Genomic DNA, 21,107 nt, shown 5'->3' on the forward strand with positions numbered 1-21,107 from the left:
TTAAAGGACTTTAATGCTATGGTTTCCCATAGGTGATATAACGGATTATGCATGACAATTGACTAAATTAAATAAGCCAATGTGAAAGTTCTTATTGAAGGAGGATATTAAGCCATGGAATTATGGAATTACTAATGGAATGATTTTCCTTCTGCTGATATATGTGTCATTTATATAACTTGATCATAAATGTCTGATAATATTACAAGTAATTTTAATTTGGAAACAAATGTCACTAAATGGATAGAAAAGGTCTAGTTAAACATATGCATCTGTTGGAATGTGATTAAAATACATGAGAAAGCAATTCTTATGCATTTAACTTATTTTTTACTGAAGTGAATTATTTACATAGCAATTTCTGGAGTGCCATTTTGACATCTTTGTTTCTGAGACTATATATCATGGGATTAAACATAGGAATTAAGATGGTGTAGAAAAGAGAAAGCACTTTGTCAGTTCTTTCTGAGTGACTAGACTTAGGTATTATGTATGTAATGATGGCTGTTCCAAAGAATAGCAGCACAACCATAAGATGAGATGAGCAGGTGGAGAAAGCTTTGGCCCGAGTTATGGCTGATGGCAACTTCAGGATGGTGACAATGATTTTAATGTAGGAGCCAAGGATCAAGAGAAATGGAATCATGCCAAAGAAGACAACAACTATGTAGAGCAACATCTCATTCATAAATGTGTCCCCACAGGCCAGTTTGAATACTGGGGGGAAGTCACAAAAGAAGTGATTGATTTGGTTAGATCCACAGAAAGGCAGAGAGAAAATCTGATATGTCAGCCCTATCTGAATTGGGAGTCCAGGTATACAGGAGCCAGTCACTAACTGGATACAGACCCTATGGTTCATGACTAGAGGATAGTGCAAAGGATTACAAATGGCCACGTAGCGGTCATAAGCCATTACAGTGAGAAGCAAACATTCTGTACTTCCTAATATAAGGACTAAGGACATCTGTGTAGCACAGGCAACTAAGGATATTCTTCTTCTTTGAGTCCCAAGATTCACCAGCATTCTGGGGAGAGTGACTGATACATAGCAGATTTCCAAAAAAGAAAAATTTGCCAGGAAAAAATACATGGGGCTCTGGAGATCAGGATCCATTTTTGTTATTAAAAATATAATGCCATTGCTCATCAGGATAATAATATAAATGACTAAAAATAGTCCAAAAAGAAACCACTGGAGATGGGGAATCTCATCAAAACCCAGAAGAACAAATTCCATCAGTTGGGTTAGATTTTCTTCTTGTAGTTTTTCTTGATGACTCATCTGTGGAAAAGGTAAATTTACATGTGTCTCTCCCTTCACCTTCGTGTATCTCATTGCCTCCTCTACAAATCGTACTGAGGTGTCTGGAATGAGTTTTATGATGATTGCAATTGGTAGCACTTTAAGTATAATAATATTTATGAATGTACCATGTCCTTTTATTAAACTGACCCCTCAAATTTCTATTATGATAATGTCACTATATCTTTGGAGCCAAGGATAGATCAAGCTAAGCTTTAGTAAACATATATATTCAACAGCCTACTGCAACAATTCATAATTGCATCATCCGACAGTTTTAAGAAGATAGGTTCCTAATAGTATACAGTAGACAGTTTAAAAAGAGAATTGAGAGAATATTTCATTTTGCATAGTGGAATGAAAAGTAAGAGGATTGTATTCCAAGAAATTAGACTGGGAATATCGTTTAAGAAATGAGAAATAAATATAGTAAACCTGGGAAAATCGACATAGTACAAAGGTATTTCTTACCTGCATATGATGTGAGTGGGACAGGAGGAGTAAAGACTGCTTTTTCCATTATTTTGTTTGCACCAGGAATTATTTTGTTTTCTTATAAAATCAACGATTCAGATAAGTGTTTCTAAACTCATTTTCTTTTAGATATAAGCACATTGACATTCACTGTTGTTAGTTGTTGAGTTGTTGGTGTTGTCAAGTTGGCTCTGACTCACAGCAACTCTATGTGTAACAGAAGGACACACTGCCTGGTCCTGTCCATGCTCACAATCCATGCTATGCTTGAGCCCATGTTTGCAGACACTGAATCAATACATCTCTTTCATGGTCTCCCCCTTTTTTGCTGACCCTCTACTTTACTGGGCATGATATCTTCTCCAGGGAATAGTCCTTCTGACAAAATGATCAAAGTACATGAGACAAAGTCTGACCATTCGCACTTTTAGGAGCATTCTGACTGCACTTCTCCCAAGACAGATTTGTTCATTCTTTTGGCAGTCTGTGGTATTTTTGGCATTCTTCACCAGTACCACAATTCAAAGGCATAAACTGTTCTTCAGTCTTCCTCGTTCATTGTCCAGCTTTCACAAGTATATGAGGTGATGGAAAATGCCATGCTTGTGTTGTTGTTGTTGTTAGGTCCCATCGAGTTGGACCCAACTCAGCGACCCCTCCTTGGGTTTCCAAGGCAGTATCACTACAGAAGTAGATTGCCCAACCTTCCTTTGGAGGAGTGACTGGTGGGTTTGAACCACCAGCCTTCTGGTTAGCAGTCAAGTGCCTTAGGTACTATGCTAGCACCTCATTCATCAAAGTGACATCTTTCCTTCTTAACACTTGACAGAGGTCTTTTTCAGCAGATTTGCCCAGTGCAATACATTCCCTGATTTCTTGACTGCTGCTTCATTGATTGTTGATTTGAATCCAAGTAAAACAAAATCTCTGGCAACTTCGTTCTTTTCTCCATTTATCATGGTGTTGCTTATTGGTCCAGTTGTGAGAATTTTTGTTTCCTTTATGTTGGAGTGTAATACATACTGAAGATTGTAATCTTTGATCTTCATCAGTAAGTGCTTCAAATTATCTTCACTTCCAGCCATTAAGGTTTTCTTATCTGCATATTGCAGGTTGTTAATGAGTCTTCTTCCAGTCCTGATGCCAAGTTCTTCCTAGAGTCCATATTCTTGGATTATTTGCTCAGCATACAGACTGAATAAGTATAGTGAAATGATAAAAAACCCTGCCACACACCTTTCTTGATTTTAAACCATGTAGTATCCCCTTTTCCTTGTTGAATGGCAGCCTTTTTGTCTATGTACAGGTTCCTCATGAGCACAATTAAGTACTCTGAATTTCCCATTCTTTGCAATACTGTCCATAATTTGTTATGATCCACACAATCAAATGCCTTTGCATAGTCAATAAAACATAATAAACATCTTTCTGGTATTCTTTACTTTGAGCCAAGATCCATTTGACATCAGCAATGATGCCCCTTGTTACAGGTTAACTCACTAATTTTGGATAAACAGAGCTCTGGTGATGTAGTGCCTAAGGCATTTGACTGCTAACCAGAAGGCTGCTGGCTCAAAACCACCAGCCACTCCTTGAAAGAAAGATGGGGCAATCTACTTCCATAGTGATACTGCCTCGGAAACCCAAGGAGGGGTCGCTATGAATCGCGTCTGACTCGATGGCACATGACAACAACAACAACAATTTTTGTCAAGATCCCCAATCTAGTTAAACTTCAGCTATATTTTTATTTTTTAAAATAAATTAAGACATAAACCCTGTAATTAACTTGAGAAGCAATGTGTACTTCAAATTTTCTTTGTTGATTTATGATTTCCTTAACTTACAAATATTATTTTCCTTAAAATAAATGTTTCCTCTATTTATCAATGGTAACTTCATTTCATAAATATTTCTCTATATATTTTTACTTTAAATATCGTATTAAAATATTATTTTAACTAAAATACATAAATAATATGTTCATTTGCTAAAACTTTGCTGGAAATGAAGATTTCATATAATATTATTAATGTGTTCACAAAAACTTAGCAGTTTTTCAAATTTTCAGTGTTTAAAAGTAACTTAATGTCACAATTGAAAATCACTGTTTAAGATAATTTACATTGAATAGAATCAGAAATATATAGGAGTTGCTTTAATAAAACACATTTGTAACTATAATACTTACTGATTTTACTAATATCATGAACTGAAGTTGAATAATAATATAAAGCATTTCATATTGACTTTTGTTATTTAGGAAAATAGGAGCCTAGTAGCACAGTAGTTAAGAACTTGGCTGCTAACTGAGAGGTCAAACGTTGAAACCTACCATCTGATCCATGGGAGAATGGTGTGAAGTCCGCTTCCATAAAGATTTGCAGTCTTGGAAACTGTATGGAGCTGTTCTACTCTGTCCTATAGTGTTGCAATGAATCAGAATTTATCTGATAGTAGTGAGTTTAGGTCTTGGGTTATTTTGTTTCTTTCTCATCGAAGAAGGTTTATGTATTTAAGTATTTACATTACTTTGGCTGAAAAAAATTTGTTTCATCAAAGGTATTCAAACAACCTTTAAAACAGTCTGTTTATTTTGAATTTGGAGTGTTCTTTAAAAAGAAAATAGTTATCTCTACTGGGATCTCTTCCACAAATGCCCTTAAATTTCTAATTAAACAAATCACTTTGACATTCTCTGATTTGTTTTATTTTTTTATTTTCCCACTTATCTCTGACTCCACCCATAATACCCTTTCTCTGAAGACTCTCAATGCAGTGGGATGCAAAGAACATTTATTTCTTAGACTTAACTAAGGCCCTGGATTGCCCTTAACTGAGCTATATCATTGGAGGCCATCTAAAATTGAAACAAGTCCAATTCTCTCCTCATCTATTATGACTGCTTCATATGGGCATACTATTCCTATTAGACTAGCTGTCGCATTTTCCTGAAGTTATTTTGCTTACTTTATCCTCTGAAATTTGTGCCTTGATCCAAATCTAGGGGCTGGCCAGTATAAGAGTTGAAATAAATGGTCTGACAATAAATAATATTTTTACCTATAAAGTATATACTATATACTTAATATCCCAAGACCACCTGGGAAACTGGGAACTAGCTATTGGATATATTAGATCTAGTTCAAAAACAGTTTTTCCTTTTTGACCCAAAATTAACCTCTTGTAGCATTCCATCATCCCTCCTTGATTTCATTCCCTCCGTGAATCCACTTTTAAGATATGAATCTTACTAAACTTCACTTAGGAGAAAATAATGTTCTGATATAATTCCTGCTTAGATGAGACAAGATTCTAAAACAATAGTCTTCCTATTCTTATAAAATACTTCCCCTGTGAAACATCAAATGTGAGTAAAAGTGAGAATCTTAGACTGAAGCCCAGTTTCCTGTTGTGAAAATAAGATGTCACCTCCTATTATTTTGAAAATAATGAATTCTAAGGGTTTATAATTGTCTCCAACCTTGAGGTTAGTCATAGAATGTGTATATATATATATATATTTCTACTACAAGACTAAAGGTATAGTTATCTATCATTTATCTATATCTATCTATCTATCTATATGTGTATGTATATATGTATTATTCATTTCTCTCTCTCTCTTTCTGTCTCCAGGAGAAAAATACCCTATGATATTATAATAACAGAAAGTTATTAGGGAAATTAGTTGAAAAGTATCAGGTACTATGATCTTGAAAACATGGAAGGTGCCAGGCCTAAGCTACAGTAGGTGAACATCACAGAATAACTAAGCTAAAATTTAATTCTAAAGTCTCATAAATGCACAATGTTTCATTGTGCGCACATAGCATAATCTTCTGTTGTCATAAAAAGAAGATTCAATTAGAAATTAAAATTTATCCTATAATAAAGATAAAAAACAAAACCCACTGCCATCCAGTTGATCTCAACTATGAGCAACCTCCATTAGATTTTGAAGGCTGTAAATCTTTTCAGCAGGACATTTCCTCATCTACATCCCATGGAGTAGCTGGTGGGTTTGAACTGCCAATCTTCTGGTTAGCAACCAAATGCCTTATCCACTATAGCAACAGATCTCATTATAATAAAGACAGCAAATGAAATAGGAGAAATATGGATTTTTAAAATAAATATTACTGGGTTAATTTGATAGTCTTTGAGGAAAAAAGATAAATTTTAATTAACTTTTCACGTTTATAATTACAAAAAATTGTAACCCAATTAAGTGTGAATCAGTATGTGGGTTGTCTTTATCTGATTTAATAAATTTTCATTTTAATATTTTCCTCCTTATTTTTCTTTCATAGTTATTTTATGCCTTTAAAAATATATTTTTTAAATGTGCCCAATTTTCTTAGTGGTTGAAGCAAGAATAGTGGCTTGCTGTGACACCTCAATCTCAACCATAAACGGAAGTTTCTTTTCTTGTTTTAAATGCTGGAAACTATATGTGATTACACATATACATGCATACACACACACACACACACACATACACACACACATAATGAGTTTGTGAAGAATGTAAATTTCAAAACAGGGTAGTACTCATGAGGAAACTGTGCATAGACCAAAAGGCAGTTGCTCATATAGAACAAGGGAATATTGCGTGGTAAAATCAGGAAAGATGTGCATCAGGGCTGTATTTTTACACCATATTTACTGAATTTGTATGAGAAGATAATCCAAGAAATTGGATTATATGAAGAAGAATGTGGCATCAGGACTGGAGGAAGATTCCTTATCCACTTCTACATAGTATGTAGAAGACACAATGTTTCTTGCTGAAAGCAAAGACTTAAAGCACTTACTGGTGAAAATCAAAGACTAAAGCCTTCAGTATGGATAACATCTTAAAAGAATGACAACAAAAATGTACACAACTGGACTAATAAACAAAGATTTATTTATTGCTAATACTTTTTATTGGCAGCATGAATGGTGACTATATGCACATACCTCACCAGATAGAATACACGGAGATCACATTGACTGTGGAAAGAGAAGATAGAGAAACTCAATATCATCAGTCAAAACCAGGCCACTAACTGACTGTGGAAGAGACCATCAATTGCTACTACACAAATTCAAGTTGAAGCAGAGGACAATTAAAACAATTCCATGAGACCCAAAATATGACCTTGATTATATCCCACATGAATTTAGAGACCAACTGAAAAATAAATTTGACCCATTGAACACCAATGACTGAAAACCAGGTGATTTTATATTATTTATGTTACTTATGTGGTAACATAAATAACACCATGCATGAAGAAAGGAAAAGGGCATTAAAAAGACAGGAAAAAAAGAAAATACCAAAATGGTTGTCAGAACCGACTCAGAAACTTGCCTTTGAACAGAGAGTAGCTAAAGCAAATGGGAGAAATGACAAGGAAAAAGAGCCGAACAGAAGATTTCAAAAAGCAGCTAGAGAACAAAGCCAATTATTATAATGCAATGTACAAAGACCTGGAGTTAGAAAACCAAAAGGGAAAAACACACTAAACATTTCTCAACCTGAAAGAACTGAAGAAAAATTTCAAGACTAGATTTGCAATCATTCAACATATTTCCCATATTGGAATTTTTCAATATTGCAATTCGAGGCTTAAATTTTTTCCTCAGTTCTTTCAGCTTGAGAAATGCCAAGAGTGTTCTTTCCTTTTGGCTTTCTAACTCCAGCCCTTGGCACATTTCATTGTAATAAGTGATTTTGTCTTCTCAAGCTGCTCTTTGATCTTCGGTTCAGCTCTTTTTTCTTGACATTTCTTACATTTCCTTTAGCTAAGCTCCACTCCAGGGCAAGTTTCAGAGTCTCCTCTGACATTCACTTTGGTCTTTTTTTCCTTTCCTGTCTTTTTAATGACCTTTTGCTTTCTTCATGTATGATGCTCTTGATGTCATCCTACAATTTCTTCTGGTTTTCAGTCACTGGTGTTCAATGCACCAAATCTATTCTTTAGGTGGTGTTTAAATTCAGGAGGGATAAAATCTAGGTCACTTTTCAGCTTTCATGGAGTTGTTTTAATTGTTTTCAATTTCAATTTGAACTTGCATATGAGCAGTTGATGGTCTGTTCCACAATCAGCTCCTGGCCTTGTTTTGTCTGAAGATATTGAACTTCTCCATTTTCTCTTGCCACAGTTGTAATCAGTCTCATTCCTGTGTACTACATCTGGTGAAGTCCACATTCATAGCTGCCATTTGTGTTGCTGAAAAAAAAGTTCCAATGAATAAGTCTTTGGTCTTGCAAAATTCTATCATGTGCTCTCCAGTGTCATTTCTATCACCAAGACAATATTTTCCAACTACTAGTGATCCTTCTTTTTCATTCCAATCACCAGTGATAATTAACACATCTCGATTGCATGTTTGGTCAATTTCAGACTTCAGAAACTGGTAAAAATCTTCAATTTCCTCATCTTTGACTTTGGTGGTTAGTGCATAAATTTGAATAATAGCAATATTAACTGGTCTTTCTCATAGGCCCATGGATATTATCTTGTCACTGATAGCATTGTACTTTGGGATAAATCTTGAAACATTCTGTGTGATGAATACCGCACCATTCCTCTTCAATTTGTCATTCCTGGCATAGTAGATCATATGGTTGTTTGATTTAAAATAGCCAAAACCAGTCTATTTCAGCTCACACTAATGCCTAGGTTATCGACCTTTATGTGTTCCATTTCATTTTTGACAAGTTCCAATTTCCCCAGCTTCATAATTCATACATTCCATGTTCTGATTATTAATGGATATTTGCAGGTGTTTCTTCGGATCTTGAGTTGTGCCACATCAGCAAAAGGAGGTCCTGAAAGTTTTACTCCACCGACATCATTAATGTCTTCTCTATTCTGAGGAGCTCTGGTAGTGTAGTGCCTAAGGCACTTGACTGCTAACCAGAAAGCTGGCAGTTCAAACCCACAAGCCACCCCTTGGAAGGAAGATGGGGCAATCTACTTCCGTAGTGATACTGCCTCGGAAACCCAAGGGGGGGTCACTATGAGTCGGGTCCTACTTGACAGCACATAACAACAACAACAACAACATTCTGAGTAAGCAGTTCTTTCCTAGTCATATTTTGTGTGCCTTCTGACCTGAAGGGCTCATCCTCTGGCATTATATCAATGTTTCAGGTTATTTTTTGGTAATATATCAGACAGGATTTCACCACAATTCATGGTTTTCACTGGCCAATTCTTTGAGAAGTGAATGGCCTCTTTCTTCTTCTGAGTCTGTCTTAGGCTAGAAGCTCCACTGAAACAAGTCCACCATGGCTAACCCTATTGACACTTGAAATATTGGTGGCACAGTCTCCAGCCTCACAGCAACACACAAGCCACCACAGGATGACAAACTGACAGATGAATTCATCTCCCTTAGCTGTTCCAAATTGATCCACTCTTGCTTCTTGGCCTTGCCCACCAGTTCTGGCCATTCCCTACCAGTTCCAGAAACATCAAAATGATGCAGAAAACATCCAAAGAAGATGGATGCACAGAGTCACTGTACCAAAAAGAACTGATAGATGATCATCCATTTCAGGAGGTAGCATATGATCAAGAACCAGTGGCATTAAAGGAACAAGTCAAAGCTGCACTGAAGGAAATGACAAAAACAAAACAAAACAACTAAGCTCCAGGAATTGATGGAATACCCATTGAGATGTTTCAACAAATGATGCCCCACTGAAGGCACTCACTTGGCTATGCCAAGAGATTTGGAAGACAGCTACCTGGTGAACTGACTGGAAGAGATCCATATTTACACCCATTCCTAAGAGTGGTGATCTCACAGAATGTGGAAATTATCAAACCATATCATTGGTATCATACACAAGTAAAATATTACTGAAGATAATTCAAAAAGTATATTGACAGAGAACTCCCAGAAATGCAAACTGGATTCAGAAGGGGATGTGGAGTGAGATATATTGTAGCTAATGTCAGATAGATCTTGGCTCAAATAAAAGAATACCAGAAAGATGTTTACTTGTGTTTTATTGACTATGCAAATGCATTCAATTGTGTAGATCATAACAAATCATAGATAACTTTGAGAAGAATGGGGATTCCAGAACACTTAATTGTACTCATGGGGAAGCTGTACATGGACCAGGAGGTCCACAACCAAAGTCCTTTGAAGCAGCAGACAAGAAATCAAATGACATATTGCACTGGGTAAATTTGTTACAAAGGACTTCTTTAAAGTCCAAAAGCAAAGACATCACTTTGAGATCTAAGATGTGCCTGCCCCAAGACATGGTATTTACCATACAATTCCCACACTCATGGTTTTCTTATCCCTTCTATCAACTCTAGAAAACTAAAAACAAAAGAATACAAAAACAAAAACATGTGAATAACTCACAATTTTCTAGCTAGATGTAAATGTTGAATGTTATTATTAGGTGCCATCTAGTTGTCTCTAACTCATAACAATCCTATGTACAGCAGAATGAAACATTGCCCAGTCCTGTGCCAGCCCCACAATCCTCACTACACCTGAGCACGTCATTGTAGCCACTGTATCAATCCATCTTGTTGAGGGCCTTCCCCTTTTTCATTGGCCCACCACTTTACCAAGCATGGTATCCTTTTCCAGGGAATGGTCCCTTCATACCACATGACCAAAGTAGGTGAGACAAAGTCTGGCCATTCTCGCTTCCAAGGAGCATTCTGGCTGCACTTCATCCAGGAAAGATTTATTAGTTCTTTGGTACTTACAGTATTCTTCACCAATACCACAACTCCAAACTATCAACTCTTCTTTGGTCGTCCTTATTCATTATCCAACTGGCACACGCATATGAGGTGACTGAAAATGCCTTGGCTTGTGTCAGGCACACCTTAGTCTTAGTTGAATAATATCTATTTATGAAATCATTGGACTATACTATATAGAAATATTTAACCTGATACATGTAAGTCATACCTAATGTTCCATGGCATTGGTGAGCCATCACAATTTACAAAATGCATCCTCATTGTACTTGAGTGCTCTGTTCCCTTAAAAGAATGGTTTACCTGGAGAATCAGTATGAGGGCAAAATGTAAACATAGTTCAAATTAAAGCATATTGTCAACTTGATTTTTAAAAAGAGTGTCATATCGTATGAAAACTAAAGAAAATAAATGACATAGTTGCCAATAGGTGATATAATAGTTTATACACTGCAACTGTCTAAACTAAATCAACCCCTATAAAACTTCTTGTTGAAGGAGAACTTGTACAATAAAATTATAGTGTTATTAATGGAATGATTTGCAATCTGTTGATGAATGCATAACTTACATTAGGTGAGAAAAAAGTCTGACAGAATTCAAGTAATTTTTAATTTAGAAATAGTCCACTGCATGGAAAGACAATGTATAATTAGTTTCTACATGTGTGCAAATTTGGTTAAACATACATGAGAAAGAAATTCTCATAAGTTTAACTTTCTTTTGTGAAGTGAATTATATACATAGTAATTTCCTCAGTGCCATTATGACATCTTTGTTTCTTAGAGTATAGATCATAGGATTAAGCATAGGAATTAGGATTGTGTAGAAAAGAGAAAGCACTTTGCTAGCCCCCCCTGAGTGACTGGGTCTTAAGTACGTGATGATGGCTGATCCAAAAAATAACACCACAACTGTAAGATGAGATGAGCAGGTGGAGAAGGCTTTGGCCCGAGTTGTGGCTGATGGCAACTTCAAGATGGTGGAGATGATCTTAGTGTAGGAGCCAACTATCAGCAGCAATGGAATCATGCCATAGAACACGAGAACTATGCAGAGCAACATCTCATTGACAAAGGTGTCCCCACAGGCCAGCTTGAATACTGGGGGCATGTCACAGAAGAAGTGGTCAATTTGGTTAGATCCACAAAAATTCAGGGAGAAAACCTGGCATGTCTGCCCGATCTGAATTGGGATCCCAGGGATCCATGAGACAGACACCAACTGGATACAAACCCTGTGGTTCATGACTAGAGGATAGTGCAGAGGGTTACAAATGGCCACGTAGCGGTCATAGGCCATCACTGTCAGCAGCGAACACTCTGTGCTTGCAAATATAAGGACAAAATACATCTGTATAGCACAGGCAATTAAGGAAATTGTTCTTCTCTGGGTCGCAAGATTCATCAGCATTCTGGGGAGAGTAACTGACACATAGCAGATTTCCAAGAAGGAAAAATTTGCCAGGAAATAATACATAGGGCTCTGGAGAGCAGAATCCATTTTTGTTATTAGAAATATGGTTCCATTGCTTACCAGAATGATAATGTAGATGATTAAAAATAATCCAAAAAGAAACCACTGGAGACGGGGCATATCAGCAAAACCCACGAGAACAAATTCCATCCATTGAGTTCGATTTTCTTCGGTGGGTTTTTCTTGATGCTTCATCTGTGGAAAAAGTACATTTACATGTGCATTTCCCTTTACTTTCTGGGGTCACTGCCTTCCCTACAAACTGTATCGTGTTCAGGTGTCCATATTGTGTTTTACGATCACTGAAGTTGTTTTCACCTTTAGAATGATAATATTTATGTATGTCCCATGCCCTCCTGTTAAGTCAGAGTTAATTGTCCCCTTATTTCTTTTCAGGATCATTTCACTATCCTTTAGCAACACAGCCCAGGACCAATGAAGTTTTCCCATACTCATCACGGGCCCTGGAGCAATTGGCAGTGTTGGGCATGGACCCTGAGCTTCGCCATCTAACCTCATCATAAATGAATTGCTCATTTTGACAATCCTGTTGTACTTCTCTAAACATTTTCTCAGTTCAAGTAGATATCTTAGAAAACAAATTGTGATAATATTTCATTTTGTATAGTGGAATATAAGCTTTTTCTATAGGACATTAAGTGGGTAGGATTAAAGAATTTTTCTTAGGGAATTTAGCCTGGGAATATTCAGTCAGATATGAACAATAAGTGCATTAGCCTGGAAGAACACTGGTAGCATGGAGGGGAATTGTTTCACATCCACATGTGTGTGGGGCAGGAGGAGGAAAGATACTGGCTGTTATTTTGTGCCCATTGTTCTGTGTACAGCCACCATTATTTTGGTGTTCCTTATAAAACATCACTGCAGATAAGTGTTGGTAAACTCACTTTTCTTTACACATAAGCATATTGAGACTCATTAAGTTTAGATAATTTGCCCAATCAACATAGGTTTTCTGATTATAAGTTAGTATCTTTTTTTAATTGACCTTGAATTTGACTTAATCCCCAAGATTTATTACCTGGGTGATATTAAGCAGTTATATAAAGTTTCAAAGATTTATTTTTTGTGTGAGAACTTAATCACCTCAGTCAAAGTTATCACCTTCTTACTAATTTTAAATTGAATGCTTATCAGTATAGTTCTACAATTATGATTATGACAGTATGTTCTTTAAACTTGCAATCCTGGCATATGGGCTACAGATGTCTTAATAAACAGGTATTTGACAAAGGGTTTTTGAGTTCCTTTGTTGGCAGTTATTTTTCCCACCATTCCCTTTCATCAGTGCCAGGACCAGGACAGGTCAGGGTGGCTCCTAAGGTGCACAACTTAAGGGCACATCCACAGCTATCGTTGCACTAGCTTGATCCTGAAGGAAGTGCATCCTAAATTTTGCCTTCCAAAAACATGCTGTCATTGTTAAAAAAAAAAAAAAAAAGAAAGAAAACCTGTTGCTGTGCTGTGGAGTTCATTCTAACTCATAGCAAGCCTATTGGACAGAACCCCCCACAGGGTTCCCATGAACCCCCCATAAGGTTCCCATGACTGTAAATCTTAATGGAAGCCAGCTCCCACATCTTTCTCCTGAGCAGTTGCTGGAGATATCAAATCTCCTCCCTTTCCTTAGCTGCAAAGGGTTCAACCACTGCAACAAGGTCTCGGCACCATGCTTTCAAATTACTTAGAACAGTATTTCCCAGATGGACTGCAATTGAATTATAGCTTCAACTACACCCATTTCTGTTATGACTTTATGCAAGTTAATCAATTATGCCACATCAAGGTTGCTTGCTATAAAAAAGTTAGCAACTATACAAGCAGTTGGTGTCGTTATGGGAATGAAATCATTTAAAATCAGTGAAACACTTTAAAGAAATACTAGTATTTCTATAAGACTGTGGGTATTTCTACCTGTTATTATTATTATTGTTGTTATTATTTTATTATTATTATTATTATACTAATATTAATTTCTTCCTCTGAATTTTACTCGGTATTCTCTTTAACGTGAACAATAGCCTCTAGTTTATGTGCCTTTTTTTGTCTCAGGGTTATTGTGATAATGAAGTGAGATATTAAATACAATCGTCCAAGTGTTACAAAACTCCAAAGAATATTCACATTTCTAGTTGCAATTTCTCCGTAATTCTCTGCCAACATTTGGTTTATATCCTTATCTTTACTCCGTGGACTCTTATACCTATAGTACTCATCACTGCTCAGCATTTAGAGTTGCAATTAGGGAAATGCACTTGGTAAACATTTTCTTTTACTGGTGAGAAGTGGTTTGAGAGATAAAGGCTCTATTTTCCTACTTGAAATAAATATGAAAAGAACAAACTCATTGACATCTCATCAATACTGACTCATTTGTTGTTATATGCCGTCGAGTCAGCCCCGACTCATAGCGACCCCTTCTTGGGTTTCCGAGGCAGTATCACTATGGAAGTAGGATTGCCCAACCTTCCTTCCCAGGACTGACTCATAGCAACCCTAAAAGGCAGTTCAAACCTTCCAAGGCTGTAAATCTTTAAGGAAGCAGATTCCCTTATCTTTCTCCTCCAGAACGGCTAGTGGGTTTCAGTGACTGACTTTTGGTTAGCAGCCCAGTGCTTTAACCACAGCACCACCAGAGCTCCTTAACGTATATGTAGAGCCCAGGAAATGGGTACACCTAATAAGGTACTCAGGATTTTATTCTGAGCTGAAAAAGAGGAATAGACATTATTACATTGAAAGCATCACTCTTAAAGGGAGAGAATAATTCAGACTCACAGGAGGATGAAAGACCAAATCTTTATGTATTTCTTTATGAATGAAAGCATTTAATAATACACACACACACACACACAGAGAGAGAGAGAGAGAGAGAGAGAGAGACCGATCACTTGTTTTAAGGTGCTATTGAGCGGTTGTTGATGGTGATCCCATGGACAACGGAATGAAACTTTGTCTGGCCCTGCTCCGTCCTCACTGTCATCGTTGCAACCCCTGTTTCAGTCCATTTCGTTGAAGGCCTTCTTCTTTTTCACTGACCTGCTACTTTACTAAGCATGTGGTCTTTTTCCAGAATGGTCCCTCTTGATAACTTGTCCAAAGTACGTTAGATGAAGTCCCCTCATGCTATTTCTAAGGTGCGTTCTGGCTGCACGTCTTCCATGCCAGATTCATTTGTCCTTCAGGCACGGCACGTTATAGTCAATACTCTGGCAACAGCATATTGCAGAGGCTTCAGTTAATCTTTCATCTTGTGTATTACTTGCCCAGCTCTCACATGCATATGAGGTGATTGGAAGTATCAAGGCTTAGGTCAAATATACCTTAGTCCTCAGAGTGGTATCTTTGCCTTTCAACATTTTAAGATGTCTTTTGAAGCAGACTTACCCAACTCAATAGTTTTTTGATAAATTGACTGCCACTTCTTTGGGAATTGATTGTGGATTCAAGTAAAATGAAACCCCTGACAACCTCAATCTTTTCTCTGTTTATCATGGCTTTGTATAGTGGTCCAGTTGTGAGAATTTTTGTGAGTGAGAATTGTTTGTTAAGTCCTCAATCCACCTAAAACTCAGCTATGTTTCTATTTTGAATATATATATATATATATATATATATATATATATATATATAAACAAAAATCCTGAAATTAATTTGAAAAATAATATGAACTTAAAATTTAATATCGTATAAAACATTATTTAACTTAAAAATATTATACACTCTTAAATAAGTATTTATTGAATTCCTTAATGGTTGTAAATTTATTTCATAGATTGTTTCACTTTATATATGTTCTTAAAACATCATTAGAACTAAAATACATAAATATAATGCTGACTTACTACAAGGCCTTTGCTGGAAATGGTTTTCTTATAATATCATTTAGTGTTTTTAGAAAAACATAATAGGTTTTAAAAATTGCAGTGTTTCAAAGTAATGTAATGTCACTCCTTAAAATGATTGCTTAAGATAAATTACCTTTATTAGGGTCAGAAAAATATAGGAGCTGCTTTAATGAAAGAGCACATTTCTTACTCAATATTCAATTTAATTTTAATAATACTGTTAAAACATTGTTAATTTTAAATATGGAATGCTGCTTAAGTGATAAAATAGCTTCTCTACTGGGGTCTTTTTCACCTGACACAGTTAAATTTCTCATTAAATAAACCTCTTTGGCACACTCTGATTTTCAATTTATCTTTCCAGATAGATCTCATGCTATGCAGAATACTCCAAAGGATACCCTTATTTGATTTTTTTTAATAAAAATTGAACAATATAATAATTCTAAGAAAAATTGTTTTCAAATATAATTTTGGAGTGAGTAAGGAATATTTGTACAGTTATGACTACAATTTTAGAACACAGAACACCAGTGATAAAAAAAAAAAAAAATCTGCTATGTAAAATAAATAGTTCCACATGTAAAAAATAAACCCTAAGAGTAATGCCACAATATAATTAATAAAATGGGGACAAAATTAAAAATCACATCTCAGATATAGCACTAATTTCCTTTATAAATAAAATATTTTTAACTATCAAGAAGTGAAAAATCCAAACTGAAAAATGAAATAAACATATAACACCACATAGAAAGGGAGTAATATCATCCCTTAAACATATGAAAAGATATCCAATTTCAAAAAAGGAGAGAAATTTAAACAGTTATATAAAGTGAATACCAGAGAAATTTTTACCTGTGGTTCATTGACTCTACATGTAGGTCTTTAAAAAATTATGGCTAACATTGTGAAGAGTTGGAATCCCAGAGTTCTAAACTGTGGTCACATGGAACCTGTACAAAACTAGAAACCAATCCTTCAGAACCAACCAGGGGATACTGCATTGTTTAAAACAGGACAGGTCTGCATCAAGGTGGTTTCCTTTCCCTTGCCACTACTGTGTTGTTCCTCTAAGACCTACACTTCACATAACTGGTTCTAAACTCACTTTTCTTGGCTATAAGTGGCTTAACCACTATGCAACCGGGGCTCTTGATTGTGGTGGAAGAACAGTATGTTCCAGGTGGCCTGGAATTCATTATAGGTCCAACAACATACATACCTTTCCTGTTTTAAACCATGCAGTGTCTCCTTGTTTTGCCTCAAGGACTGGTTCCTGGTTATGTACAGGTTCCATAAGACCACAGTCTAGAGCTCTGGAGTTTCAACTCTTCACCATGCTATCCATATTTTTTATGACACACATGAAAAGTCAACGAAGCACAGGTAGAAATTTTTCTGGTATTCACTTTATATAGCTGTTTAAAATGCCCCTCCTTTTGAAATTAGATTAACTTTTCATATGTTTAAGGGATGATTTTACTCCCTCTCTATGTAGTGTTATATGTTTATTTCATTTTTCAGTTTGTATAGCTATGTGGAAAACACCTATCTGAAGCATAGATTTTAGAGAAGCAAAAAATAAAGGCAGGTGCAATAAAGCTACCCTGAAGCCAACCTTTCCTGATTGTAAACCATGCAGCACCTCCTTGTTCTGTCTGAAGAACTGATGCTTGATCTATACACAGTTTCCAAATGAGCACAGTTTAGAATTCTGGAGTCTCATCCTTCACAATGTTGCCCATGATGCTTTATAATCCACAAGTACAGTGCTTGTGCAGAGTCAGTAAAGCACAGTTAACATCTTTCTGGTATTCACTTCAGAAAAGGGCTTCTCAATTCACTCTTCTTTAAATATAAGCATATGGAGACTTGGTAATTTTGGATAATTAGACCAATTCCACATACTTTTTTTTTTTTTTTTTCCAGCAAGATAGTATGTATTTTTCTAAAAACACTTGAGTTTGAGTCCTGTTTCCATGATTTATTATCTGTGTGATATTAAGCTGTTATTTGAAGTTTATTTCTTTGTGAGAATTAAAGGAAATGATATTGTTAAAATGTATCACCCATTTACTAATATTAAACTGATTACTCTTTGGTTGTGGCTTTATAATTATAATTTTTATATTGACAGTATATTCTTTAAGCCTGCAGCCCTAAGATTTATGCTACAGGTATTAGTAAAACAGGTATTTGGTGAAGTGTTGTGGAGTTGCTTTGTGGGCATTTATTTTTTCCCACCATTCCCTTTCATCAGAGGCAGGACAAGGACTAGTCAGTGAGATACCTGAGACTCAAAATGTAAAGAGGAATTTAGTGCCATCATTGGACTTTCACAATCCTGAAGGGAGGGCCTCTTAGCTTTTGCTTAGCAACTGTCTCTTGACTCATCCTGTTTCATCTATCCATTCTAATAAGTTTGCACTTTGTATAAAAACAGAGCAGAAGTAGAGTGTCATGCTTTAAGAAAAATGAAATACCTGGCTAAAGAGTTGATTCCAACTCATATTGACCATATAGGATAGAGTAGAACTGCCCGATAGCCTTTCCAAGGCTGCAAAACTTAATGGAAGCCAATGTCCACTTTTATTTATTTATTTATTTTTTCCTGCAAAGCTCCTGGTGAGTTCAATCTTCTGCTCTTTTGGTTAGCAGCAGCAGCAGGCTTATCTGCTGTGTCACCAGAGCTCCTTGTTATGGTTAATGAGCAGTGTTTTCTAAATGGGTTAAGAATTGAATTATAGCTCCAAAAATATACAGCTGTACGATGATTTTATGAAAATTAATTCCCCCACCACAGTTCTGTAAGCTGTAAATTGACTAGCAACTATACCAATATTTATTATTATGTGAATTAATCAAATAATTTATTATAAGCAACAAACCCAGAAAAAGTCCTGGCATTTATAAAAAGTCTATTAGTGCAGTTAATATCAATTATTAAAAGTTACTTATTATTATCATATATTTATAATTATTATTAAAACTCAATTTAATATATTGTTGCCTATTGTACTCTGTACTCTATACAACCTGAACTACACTCTCTCTCAATTTTATTTGCTGATGTATCACAAAATTGTTGTGGGAATGAAGTGAGATCTTAAAAGAAGTATCAAGTGTTAAAACTTAAAAAAATATTAAACTCTCATTTTGCAATTTCTTCGTGAAATTTCTGTTGATATTTGAGTTTCTATCCTCATCCCTACCCTGTGCACTGTAACAACTATAGTTCTCATCACTGCTCCACACTTAGCATTATAATTAGTGTAATATACTTTGTGTGTATTTTATTTTACTTATATTAAACAATCTGAGAGTTAAAGGCTGAAGATTATTTTCAAACTTGAAGTCAGTGAACATCATAGAAATTGATTATACCTAATATGATTGTCAGAGTTTTATTCTGAATTAAACTAAAAAAAAATACACATAAAATGAAACATCATTCATAAGGTCACAGAAGAAAAACTCACAGGAAGACTAACTAGACAAATCTTTCTGTATTACTTTCTGAAGACTAAAAACCCACTGCTGGTGAATCAGCCCCAACTCATAGTCACCCTTCCTTTGGTTTCTGAGGCAGTATCACTATGGAAGCAGATTGTCCAGTCTTCCTTCTGAGGAGTGGCTGGCAGATTTGAACCACTAGCCTTCTGGTTAGCATCCAAGTGCCTTAGGCACTGTGCCACCAGAAATCCTTTATGAATACTAGCATTTTTTAAAAAATAAATTGTTCTTATTTTTGTTTGGTGATATTGTGTTGGTTGCTATTCATAGTGACCCCATTTACAACAGAATGAAACACTGTCCAGTCTTGCACCATCCTCACAATCATTGCTGTGTTTGAGCCCATTGTTGTAGCCGTTATCAATCTATCTCATTGAAGGTCTTCCTCTTTTTCACTGACTCTCTTTACCAAATATGATGCCCTTCTCCAGGGACTGGTCTCTCTTGATAACATGTCCAAAAACGTAAGGTGAAGTCTCACCATCCTTGCTTCTAAGGAGTATTCTGGCTATACTTCTTCCAAGACAAATGTCTTCATCCTTCTAGCAGCGCATATTGTAGTTAATTCTCTTTGTCAATGCCCTAATTAAAAGGCATCAATTTGTCTTTGATCTTCCTTATTCAGTGTACATCTCTCCAATGCATATAAGGCAATTGAAAATACCATGACTTAGGTCAGGCACACCTTGGTTCTCAAAGTGAAATATTTGTTTTAAAATATCTCAAAGAGGTCTTTTGCAGCAGATTTGACCAATACAACACTCTCTTGGATTTCTTAACTGCTGCTTCAAATGGCATAGATTGTAGATTCAAGTAAAATGAAATCCTCAACAACTTCAATATTTTCTCCTTTTATCATAATTTTCTTTTTGGTGAAGTTGTAAGGAAATTTGTGAGTGTCTAATTTTTGTCGGTATCCTCAAAATAGCTAAACCTCACAAATATAAAATATATTTGCATTTTTAAACTAAATTATAACATAATACAGAAATTAATTTGAAAAACAACATAAACTTAAAAATTTCCTTATTAGTTTATGAATACCTTAGCTTAAAAATATTTTGTTTAAAAATAAACATTTCTTGCATTCACCAATAGCTGTGAATTTATTTCATTGATATTTTTACTTGAATATCTTATTAAAATATCATTAGAATTAAAACACAAAGGTACAGTACTTATTAGCTATAACGGCTTTGCTAGAAATTATATTTTCTTGTAATTTTATTTAGTATACTTATAAAAATAGCAGTTTTTCAAATTTTCAATATTTTTAAGTAATTTAATGTCACTATTTACAATCACTAAGGTAAATTACATTTAATAGAATTACATATACATGTAGGAATTGCTTTAACAAAACAACCCATTTATAACTTCATACTACCTATTGATTTTAATAGTATCAAAAATTAAAGTTGAATATTAATATAAAGTGTTTAATATTTACCTTTCTTACTTAGGAAAGTAGAAGCCTAGTGGTTAAGTGGAGCAGAGTGGTTAAGTATTTGGCTATTAAAAAAAAGTCAGTTGTTGAAGCCCACCAGCTGATCCATGGAAGGGTGATATCGTAGTCTGCTTCTGGAAGTATTTACAGTCTTAAAAACCCCATGGGAAACCCAATGGGCAGTTCTACTCTGTCCTATAGGGTCTCTAAAATTTAGAATCAACTTGATAGCAGTGGCTCTGGAATTTTGTTTATTTGGAGTGTTATTATTTTTCCTCAGTCAA

The 21,107-nt window shown here is 35.4% G+C and overlaps 2 protein-coding genes across 2 annotated transcripts; both read right to left on the reverse strand.

Annotated features, from left to right (window-relative positions):
* Positions 1-343: 343 nt before the first annotated feature.
* On the reverse strand, positions 344-1,384 carry LOC103211976 (olfactory receptor 10AG1-like). The gene has a single exon (XM_007957978.2). The coding sequence runs from the start codon at positions 1,337-1,339 to the stop codon at positions 344-346; it is 996 nt and encodes a 331-aa protein (XP_007956169.2). The 5' UTR covers positions 1,340-1,384.
* Positions 1,385-11,250: 9,866 nt separating this feature from the next.
* On the reverse strand, positions 11,251-12,225 carry LOC103211992 (olfactory receptor 10AG1-like). The gene has a single exon (XM_007957991.2). It carries the CDS (start codon positions 12,184-12,186, stop codon positions 11,251-11,253), a length of 936 nt encoding a protein of 311 aa, XP_007956182.1. The 5' UTR covers positions 12,187-12,225.
* Positions 12,226-21,107: the final 8,882 nt, after the last annotated feature.

The sequence above is a fragment of the Orycteropus afer genome, unplaced genomic scaffold (assembly GCF_000298275.1).
Source record: "Orycteropus afer afer isolate SDZICR_OR568_19922 unplaced genomic scaffold, OryAfe1.0 scaffold00832, whole genome shotgun sequence".
Taxonomy (NCBI): domain Eukaryota; kingdom Metazoa; phylum Chordata; class Mammalia; order Tubulidentata; family Orycteropodidae; genus Orycteropus; species Orycteropus afer.

Coding starts and splice junctions, on each gene's coding strand:
- LOC103211992 (XM_007957991.2), bottom strand. CDS start 12,186: ATGAAGCATCAAGAAAAACCCACCGAAGAAAATCGAACTCAATGGATG.
- LOC103211976 (XM_007957978.2), bottom strand. CDS start 1,339: ATGAGATACACGAAGGTGAAGGGAGAGACACATGTAAATTTACCTTTT.